General features: G+C 38.4%; 1 protein-coding gene across 1 annotated transcript; it reads right to left on the bottom strand.

The window, feature by feature from the left end:
• Positions 1 to 7,792: 7,792 nt before the first annotated feature.
• Positions 7,793 to 10,434, bottom strand: fmc1 (formation of mitochondrial complex V assembly factor 1 homolog). The gene is made up of 2 exons (XM_017694379.2): positions 10,251 to 10,434; positions 7,793 to 9,067 (listed from the first exon to the last, which is right to left on the bottom strand). The coding sequence occupies exons 1-2, from the start codon at positions 10,374 to 10,376 to the stop codon at positions 8,864 to 8,866; spliced, it is 330 nt and encodes a 109-aa protein (XP_017549868.1). The 5' UTR covers positions 10,377 to 10,434; the 3' UTR covers positions 7,793 to 8,863.
• Between the last annotated feature and the right edge of the window lie 593 nt (positions 10,435 to 11,027).

An 11,027-nucleotide genomic window follows, 5' to 3' on the forward strand; every position in this document is an offset into this window, starting at 1 on the left:
TTTATGTGTATAATCACTTACCCTTATCTCTGTATACATGTACAGTGACAGTCAGGAAGGCTCTCTCTCTCTCTCTCTCTCTCTATGTACATTGTAAGTCATTGGTCTTTCTGTCACTTTCCTTTGTCAATTTCTAGAAAAGCATATCTGGAAGTCTTTAAAAGCTCTGGTGTTGTGTATGCTCTGCTGTAAGTTTACTGTTAGTGTGTGTGCATGTGTGTGCTTTTACACAGCAGGAAGAGTGATGCATGCATGCACATATATTTATATAGTATGTAATGTATAGAACAGTGAAGCATGTATGCGTGTGATGCACGCATGGCTTTGGGCTCTTCCACAACTGAAATCTGGATTACTCATCTCTTTGTATGTATGTCTGTGTGTGCACGTGTGTGTGTGTGTGTGTGTGTGTGTGTGTGTGTGTGTGTGTGTGTGTGTGTGTGTGTGTGTGTGTGTGTGATTTTACCCTGTGGACATGCATTGTGCTGATAAGCATTTTGTTCTCAAATCTCTCAGACTGACATATCAGAGAGAGAGTGATGGAGAGATGGAGGGATAGAAGGATAGAGGGACTGGGTGTTTTAAAGAAGAAGTGAGCGACAGACTCACACTGATGGATCCCTGAAGGAGATATATGTCACATCTATTGAGTCACAGAGAGAGAGAACGAGTGAGTGAGAGAGAGAGAGAGAGAGAGAGAGAGAGAGAGAGAGAGAGAGAGAGAGAGAGTCTCACTGCAGCTCAGAGCCCAACAACAAATCAATCATCTCAGCAAACCTGCAAAAGCAAAGGAATCCATCATGCTAAAAAAAATTAAAAACCAAATCAGAGGACACCAGCCCTCTAAAAATACAAAAAATTAAAAAACAGAGGAATCAAATCCACTAAAGGTCCAGAAATCTAAACCAAACCAGAAGAAGAATTCAACCTGAGAGAAAAAATCACTACAGAATCTAGAAAAAGAACATATCAATTATAATTAAAACTTAAACCCACTTAGATGAATCCAGTCCATTACAACACCCAGAACATTTTTTAACCAAATCTGCTTTAAATTTCAAACCAAATCAGAGAGGTCTGCTCTGGCAAAATCCAGAAAAATCCAAACCAGAGGTATCCCAGCTGCTAAAAAAACTGAAATATTTCTGAAATGTTGCCAAAAATGCCCACTCATAAATTCTGTGTGTTCAGACCCTAAAAAAGAACATCTTTACAATTAAACTATAAAATTTGCTTTTCAGAATTACAGGGCCATAAAGAATATTTTGCCACATTCATCATACGTAACAGAGCTGATAAAAATAGCGAAAAATCTCAACAGATCAAGACATTTGAACAAAAACATACAAACTCATGTACTGAAACTCATCAGTAGAATTAATTTTAAGAGAGAGAAAGATATATATATATATATATATATATATATATATATATATATATATAGAGAGAGAGAGAGAGAGAGAGAGAGAGAGAGAGAGAGAAAGGCAAATGCAAATTTATGTAAATTGTACACAAATTAGACAAACTAGCCTACAATTGTTGATTTGTCATCGTGTACAAAATGGGATCTGTTTTCTGACAAGGAGGGCCACACACACACACACACACACACCTTCATTTCTTTCTCTTTTTATTTTATATATATATATATATATATATATATATATATATATATATATATATATATATATATATATATATATATATATGCAATACTGAGATAACTAAGCTTTCTTTTTTTGCAGTTCTTGCTGCTGCTGTCTTCACATGATTCACAAATGAAAACTGTTTCAACTTAACCACATTAATGTTTTAAAAGCATATTTGAAATCATTGATAAAATCTGACAAAACACAGCATAAATAGTTTATAGCATTTGGCACTTTTTTCAGTTTATTCTGGCTATTGACTTTGACAATACATATAAACTGGACCCAGTCATCCCACTCTTTTCAGTGGGGACCAGGTGAGGTCAATTACATACCTCCTGAATGGCTTCTAGTTCAGTGGATAGCAGGAACACAGAGTGTGCAGATGCCTTAATGAGGCAAATCTAAAGTGTTCAGTGCAAATTACCAAACTGTTACCAAACAAATTTTTGTGAACATATTAAAACTCATCACAATCATTCATCACAGCAGTACATATTCACGGCATGAGTGAATTTTAGCTACTACTTCCTTCACCATTAGTTGTTTGTATAAAATATTTTTCAATTTTTAATCTTTTTTTTTTAATTTGAGATGAAAACAAGGGTTGTGTCCTGCTTGTGGGTTAGACAGTAAGAGGATAAGTTATTTTATTTGAAGGACAGGACTTTACTCGTAAACAAGTGCCATGTTGAGCTTTTCGAGCTTTCCCAATTGTATTTCAACCAGTGACCGGTCTCCTTCTTTATAACATCTCTGATTACAATTAGCCAATTGCACCACTTGAGGAGGGCTGCTGCTTTAATCCCTAAATTACTACAGACATAAACTTGGATGTAAAATTTTTAGTTTGTCTGAGTTGTCTTGTGCTTATGTAACACTGAGATTAATAACTGGCTCATCATCTTTATCAGTCTACGCAGGCTTTAGACGGAACTTTTAACATTTGCAAAAAAACGTTAATGGAAGTTCTCTTTAGAATTGGTTCATAAACAAGCACTGATGGTGTTTCTTTTGAAGATTGTATGTTTTTTTTTTATTTAGGGGTAAATATTCTAAAAGAATTCTCTTAAAAATGTAAAAAAACAAACAAAACTGTATATTACCTTTTCAGAATGTGAACTGGAGAGGCTTAATTTTTGTAATCTGAAATGAGTTCTCAATACTTGTGCTCAGTTTCATATTCTAACCCTGTATATAAATTAGTTTACAGTAAATGGTCCAAAACGATACTAGCCCACTGGGGACTCTCCTGATTACCCACCTTGGCATTGTTTGTGAACCACTGTCTTGGCAAATCTGAGCATAATGCTTGACTTCATTGAGATCTCTAGTGAACCCTCAAGAGGAGCCTTGTGAGATGATTGGGGTCTGTTGCTTTGGAGAAATATCAAGAGACTTCAGCAACAGCAAAAGATTATCTCTTTTTGGATTTTCCTATGGACAAGGTCCTGAAGTGTTCCTGAATAATCCCATCAGAGCAGGAAAACACAAAATTGTGTAGAGCACGGGGTTTAACACAGTAAAAGACTGGGAAACAGTATGTTAATTTATTGCCGTGTTTCAAGTGCAGTGATATAATTCAACCTAATCAGGTTTGTATTTTCTTCCACTTGAGTCACGTCAATACCATCTGGAGCTGAATCAGATATCAAAAATAAACTGTTGGTGATAAGACTACAAACACTCCTTTTACATCATCGCTTACATCCAGATAGGGTCGCGGTAACTCATGTTTTTTTCTCAGTTTCACTTAACTGCCCAGATATAGCAATAGTTTTGGGCTAACCACCTTCCTAAATTGCATAAATGTGGTGCCATTTAGCCCTTGTAACTCTTAAAAATTCAAAATTTTTTTCCCCAAAATTGAATCTAATACTGCCTTCAGGTGCTCCTCCTAAGGTCACACATACTAGATGGTTAACAAAATATGACTTCACTACATACAGGTGCGTGTTGGACGATACAGCACAGAAAAATAAAGCATGGAAGTCTTGATCTGCCATCCAGATGTTACTTAGATCTCATTTCACGGCACAATATGAAAATCCTTAAATAATGCCGCACTGCTAGTAATAACCTCCAAAATTGTGTGTCATGACCATATCAGAAAGTCCAGGTTTTTCTACGTGAGAAAAACGAATGGTGTTTTTGAAAAACACAACTATCACATCCTAGGGTACACAAAAACGTTCATACGTAACAACAAACGTAACAACAAACCTCATACGTAATGCCCTGTGTACAAGATTGTTCAATAGTCAAAATATGAATAATGCTACATTTCCACACACTGAAATAACATCATATGAAAGAAAGTCTACTATTAAACATTAATAAATAGGCTACCAACATCAGCTATTCAAACTGTTGGCTATTACTGCCAAGGCAACTTAACTGCCACATTTGGCAAAGCTTGCTAGTTTATGTGAGACGTTATGGTGAGGTTGCCTGTCTAATGTTAGTTCAGTGCAGCAATTATAGCTTGTAGGGCATAGCAATACTTATATTTTGACTTTTCACCAACCTCATAATTCAGAGGACCCAGTGACTGTGAGAAAATGTACATACAGCAAGACATAAAAGCTTTGGAACATTTTTGTTTATCACAGGGTATACAAGCTGCGATTTCCGCAGAGAAATCAGCTTAGGACTAGCCTTCATGATGTAGGCATGAAACCCACAACAAAATGATTACACCACTTCAGAAGTCAATGCTTTACAAAACATTTTACAGAGATTTAAACGCATTTTAAGCTACAAAGACAGCCACAACTTCTTCATAGTCAAAATAAAAATATGGAATACATTGCAGCTAGTAGTGGTGTAAAAACTGCTTTCTGTCCTCCACAGGCTTTTCTCCTTTTTTGTTTATACGCCTTTGTACTAACTTGCTTAATGAAAGAGGTAGGAACATGGCAAAATGATCAGTCCAGCTAGATCTGCTGATATTTTAATCACCATTGCAATTAGGCTTGTCTTTAAATCTGTATTTGGAAACATCCAGATACAGGACATGTTTACTTGGAGGGGCAATTTAATGCACCAGCTTACCTGAGCTGAAGCTATTTCCCTCTATTGATAACAGGCCTACCCAATCAAATGATTAATTAATTATTATTATTATTAAGTGACCCTTATTAGTCCCACAATGGGGAAATTTCACCTCCGCATTTAACCTATCCGTGAAGTGAAACACCACGTACACACTAGTGAGCACACACACACTAGGGGGCAGTGAGCACACTTACCCGGAGCGGGTAATCCGCAGCCCAATCCGCAGTGTCTTGGGGGTTAGGTGTCTTGCTCAAGGACACCCCAGTCATGTGCTGTCAGCTCTGGGGATCGAACCAGCAAATTTAACTTCTTAAGTGAAGCTGCGCTGTCACTGTATTGTGGCGAATCAAATTATTACCAGAGCCAGTTTATGAGGAGTCTGTTTCCCCCATTATATCAAAAACATGACTGCAAAACGCCAAAGGGGGCCCATGAGCTCACCAGCGAAAAACGAAAAGTTAAAACAGTTTCTAATCACTTGCCCAGAACTTTCCTTTAATTTTAAAAAACAGAAGGATGTATTTTACCAAAAAACAAAACGTAACTGTATGATTCCTTTTTGTCTACAGCAAACAGGTTTTGGGCAGCAGAACGCTGGAATTACTGCTACTGAGGGCTGAATGGTGGGCGAGCGGAGCAGCTCATTTTAAACTCCTATAACTCGAGTTTAAAAGCTCTTTCACGTTAAAAATGTTTAAGCATTTATATATTATGATTTTGATCAAATGCTCCATCTTAAGCCATGCACTTTGGGCTCGCTCGGGAGCGCCCTCTTGCGTTTAAGAACCCCAAAAAGCCATTTCAGAGAGGTAATTTTCCTCTCAACAAGTTCTTTATTATTATGCTCTCCGCCGCGTTTCGCCTTCTTTTTAAGGCCTCTAATCACTGCACAGCAATTGTTACTATCCGCCCAAGCCATGAAGGGAGAGAGTAGCGCTGACTCCGTTCCCGGCAATGGACCCTTTTTTCCCTGCTGTAGTGGATCGTGGAGCCTCTCCCTGAAGTTAGCAGCCAATGCTAGCAAAGCAGCAGAGCTGCCGCATAATAGACAGGCTGTGATGCACTTTTAAAGGATAAGACATTTAAAGAATCACTTTGTACATAATAAGCACATTTAATCCAATTAACATGTATATTAAAGCATGTCAGTGGCTTATCCCCGACCAAATTATTAAATTTAGGGAATATTAACAGATAACAGATTAGGCTAGGACACTGAGTAAAGTTAGCAGCCCATGATGTTAAGCAGAAACAGCCCAGTAACTTTTTATTGCCCGCTCTTAGTGTCATTTAACCACCGTTGTCAAATCTTAGAAAAGGGCTTCTAAACATGATTTTTCACTGTTTTTTTATGGGAGTTAAATATGAGTTAAGTATAATATTGGGGCAGGAGCTTGTAGAGAGATGGTGAAGGAGGTAAAATTAGGACATTGTTATCCATTTTGGAGCACTAGCTGTAAGAGCTATTTTCGTGATACGTCACTATTGGATTTACAGCGCAAATGGGAGACATATATATATATACGAGACTTATGGATCAAGTGTTTGCAGGCTTTGTGATTCTGTTGACTATTGTCTGTTTATCATGTTGCAGTTTACTTGATTTTGGATTAATGGCAAGAACCACAGGGGATTCAACTCAGCTTAAAGACTCCCACCCTGCACGCTGAGTCTCAACTCCCTGAAACAACTCCTCAACTCCTTAATGAACAAGTCATTAAGATGGTCTAGGCCTTGGGATTAAGGCACGTGCGTGCCCTACCATATTTTTGAAATCTGTGTTTTTCATGTTTTCATTTTATTTTTTATACTACTATTATTTTTATAACAAAGTAGTACAGTGGTTTTATATTATGCATCAAAAACACTTTTAATTATGCCATAGATCAAACCTCAAAAAGTCACACACCCCTTTTCCTTAGGATATTGGTTTCTTCTTAAAGTTGCAGGAGGAAATCGGTTCTTCGCATGATGAAATTGTTCTTCAGATTGATGGAGATGCTGTATATGTGTTTTCTATTGTACCAAAAAGGGCTTTTCTATTGTAAGAGGCTTGATATTGCAACAGTGGCAGAACTGTGTTTGGTGCTATGTGAAACTATTTTCACAAAGGTTCTATGTAGAATCACATAGAGCACATTCTCCATCAACCTGAAGAACTATTTCACCATGCAAAGAAACTTTTAAGAATTTGGCATGGTGCTATATAGAGCCCCTGATTCTAAATAAAACCATTGCCTTTACTAAGGAACCCTTGAAGAACCCAATTTTGGAGTGTTGTTTTTTTTTTAGAGTGCACAACTCCCAAGCATCCAGTGCATATTGGTGATTTCACTGCTAAAACACACCAGATTCTAGTCCTCTGTCAACTGCCAGGTTCAGTAGTTGTTTAAGTAGGGGAACCACCAAACTGTGCTGGACACTGGCCCTCTAGGACTGGATTTGTGCACCCCTGGTGTAGGCTACTTTACCTTCATAGGAATGTTTGCAAATTTAGTTGAAAGATTTGTTCCCTCTTTCATATGACCATTTCAGACCAATCAAAGGATGATCAGGCAGTTAAAGTTACTGACCTGTGTGAAGCAGGTATAAAGATGAGCGAAGAGCCTAAAGATAATTCTCACAATAATAATATTACTCTAACACGAAGGGGGAGATTACTAAGGTAGAAAATGTGATCTAATGAAGTTTCAAAATAATCCCCCAAAGCCTTTGAATATGCATGTCAAATTGCAGAAAATCGGCAGTTTTCTCTTTTTCTGGAGAAGAACCCCCCCATGCCCCCAACTATTTATTGTGCCTTGCATGATGGCCACAAACTCAGTATGTTATCAGCATGCAACTGTTTAAATCTGAAGCTCCACCGGTGGTTAAATGATATAACTGAGTATGTGAAAATGTGAGATTCTGTCACATTTTTTTCTACATTTTTTACACATACTGTTTTCTACGTCAGCATTAATAAATTTGGTACTTACAATAATCTTTTATAATAAAGGCTGAAATGGGCTTTGTGAAAAAGCCAACGCAAACATATCAAAGGTAAAACATGAACAAACATTTTGTATGCCTGCTATGGCTGCATGCCTTACCTAAGATACTTTTTTTTTTTTTAGTTTTCTCGGTCATCTCATCTTCTTTACGTCCATGTGTATGGAAATTGTGTCCATCATGTTAGCCTACCCACTTTTTTTTTTTTTTTTTTTTAAACAGATGTACACAACAGTAGGGTAGCTTGAATCAGATGTTATACTACAGCTTGCGGACCCAAGTTGCTGTTTTGGTGATGTTAATGGATTTACAGAGCATCACTGGAAAGAGCCACTTGCTGATTGGCTGTAGCAGAGCTAGCACACATAAGGTAAAGTTCATTGCAAATTTGACCAAGTATGAGTTTCAGTGGTTTGATTCTAGACTTAAGTTTGGTGAGGCTTAAACTAGCTTTCTATTCACCAGCTTCTTATTCCTGTTCAACCTTAAATGGTGCGACAGTCACAGGCAGCAGAATGCAACTGCGGCATCTTTTGAAGTGGAACAGAAAATTGGAAAAAGAAAAAGGCGGATAAAGAGCTAACTTAAGCTTTGTATAAGTTTGTGCAGTAATGAAAAGATGATAAATAGTGGTATTGGAAATCACAAAAACAAAGGTTTCAAGTTTTTGGAAACAAACTATACCCATAAGGCCCCTGAGCAGGTTAAAGTGCTGCTGTTTAAATGCCATGTATAAACGGAGCCTTTGTATGTACCAGCACTTCACATTTAATATTGTGTTTGTCAGTAGGAAAGGATTGAGAATCACTGAATAAAGGAAAGACAAAAATTTGTTTCCTAGTTAAGTTTCCAGTGAAGACAAACATCTAAAAATCTGCTCATTTACAGCAACACAAGAGCCTTAGCAAGACAGGATACATCTCAAGTGGCTCCCTACATCCTATACAGTGCAGTATAATCTTTAAACTATAGCTTTTATGCCCAAGCAGTGCATTACATATCCAAGAGAAACTACAGTCCTGAATGGTGACTAGATAGGCAGTATGGAGCCATCCGAGGTTCACTCACAGTCAGTTAAACACTTCTAATTCTTTCCCTTCAATCAGAGTCTCAGGACCAGCATAAAGTTCAGTACACCATCCTTCTTCATTCTTTTCTTCGCTTTCTCACTTTTCCCAGCCCTTGCCGCCTGGTTGTGTGGGCAGTCGCAGCCCCACCAGTCTGGCCACTTCATCCGGCCCACGCTCGCCCCGTGCGTGGTACTGCTGATGAAGATCCAAGTGGAGGCGTGTGGATTCCAGCAGACACAGGTAAACCTGACTGGTGTGCAAGGCCTCTCTTTGAGCACGGCAGTGACGCTCACCTGTCACCTGTCACCCAAAAACACAGAGAGCTGATATGAATTTGAAAAAATTAGGTTCTATCTGACATTTGTGTCAAAACATAGTTATACATACAGTTAATCACTTAAATGTTCATTGTAGTGTCTGTGGTGATTTTTAAACGATGTGTCATAGAGCCTGTATTTTTAATGAGTGAGAAATGACAGTAGTAAAGGTACGCTAAAAGTGCAGTAATGCTGCTGATTGGAGTTTAAAATATAACCAGTTTTAAAATCAAGATAGAAGTAGCTACTTGCAATAACCACTGTTAGGTGAAGTCAGCTCAGTAAATGAATCTCTCTACAAAATAGAACTAAATAAAAGCTGAAGTCATCTTTGGGAGTCATTAGTTTGCTGGGAAATAAAATACTAAAACTTATCTAGCTGCTGTTAGTTAGCCACCTAGCTAACTGGTATTCAGTTTACCTACCCAACCTGCAAAGTAAAAAGCTAGCTACCAGAGTAGCAACAATAACACCCACATGGCTGCAGAGAAAGAGTATTTCTTAAGCTGATGTATGTACTGCAATAAATGCATATTAAGAGATGAACATGTTGGAGCCTCTTCTTTCTTCACATTGGTTTTTCTCCTCATTATGACCTGGTGTAGTATACTTATAATTGTACTGCTTTTTCATATACATGTAGTATTTATAATATCCATATTAGCAAATTCTCACACTAATATAGAATAACAGACTTATAAGTGTATAGCTATATGACAGATGTTTCACTTATTTCTTGATATTTCTTCATAACTATCTGTAGCTCATGAAACCTGTACAAAATAAAACACACGCAATACAATGTACTACTGAACTACTCTGGAAAAAAAGTCTTTATATTGACTTCTGTATTTGAAGTATTTATGACAAGTCAGAATAGACTTACCTCAATAGAGGTAACAAGCTATTATGTATTAGTACTAGTGAAACACCATGAACTCAAAAGTTCTCGGACTAACGCACAGGAAACTCTGCTGCACTCACAGTTCAGCGTTAGCTGATGAAATCTTACTGAACTGTGTTCTGTGAATCTGACACTCTTAAGTGAATCAGACCACTGAGCTGGTCTACATTCACAGTTAGCGTTAGCTGTCTGCAGGTCGAGCTGTGTCCTTCACGTGAGTGTGTGTTCTGCTCTTCCTCAGACTCGTGTGTGTGTGTGTTACCTGGTTGTTCCTGAACTGCTCTCTCAGGTGTGTATAGGCCATGGATTGTGTGTATTCGGAGCCCTGCAAATGCCGAAGCTCCTTTAACACACTGCGATACACACGGAGCGAACACGCAGCCGCCATCACATTCACACACACTCACTCACTCACTCACTCACTCACTCTCTCTCTCTCTCTCTCTCTCTCTCTCTCTCTCTCTCTCACACACACACACACACACACACACACACACACACACACACACACTACCGGAAATGACGCAAGAGTCCTCCCAAACAGAGCCGGCTCTGGCGCTACTGCAGTTTCGCTCGGAATCGATTCGCTCGGAGATCGACTAAATCTCCCTAGCACTGATAGTCAAAACGGTGCCGGGAGAATTGGCTAACGGTTGCGTGTCTCTTTATTGTCATCGAATTCGCTTTTTTGTAAAAACGCTTTAAATGCAAAATTAAATATAGTCTAATCACATATTCGTTTCTGGTCAAATACTTAAATAGGCTCCACCAGAGCCGGGTTATGTGGAGTCTGGCCACTTCCTATTCCTCCCGTTATATTCCGCCCGCGAGCGAGTCCTCGATGAATAGGAGTTAAAATAGTTCCTAATCACTTGCCCAGAACGTTTCTTTAATTTTAGAAAGTAAAAGGATGTATTTCAATTAAAAACAAAGAAACGTAACTGTATGTTGCCTTTTTCTACAACAAACGTGTCTTGGACATCAGGAGGCGGGCTTTACTGCTAGAGCGTGATGATTGGTTCGGCGAGCGTAGCAGCTC

The sequence above is a fragment of the Pygocentrus nattereri genome, chromosome 27, assembly GCF_015220715.1.
Source record: "Pygocentrus nattereri isolate fPygNat1 chromosome 27, fPygNat1.pri, whole genome shotgun sequence".
In the NCBI taxonomy this organism is placed as follows: Eukaryota; Metazoa; Chordata; class Actinopteri; order Characiformes; family Serrasalmidae; genus Pygocentrus; species Pygocentrus nattereri.

Excerpts from the sequence above, each read along its gene's own strand:
- fmc1 (XM_017694379.2), bottom strand. The coding sequence starts at position 10,376 with ATGGCGGCTGCGTGTTCGCTCCGTGTGTATCGCAGTGTGTTAAAGGAG. Across the intron at positions 9,068-10,250 it reads AGCAGTTCAGGAACAACCAG|GTGACAGGTGAGCGTCACTG; the intron begins GTAACACACACA and ends TTTGGGTGACAG.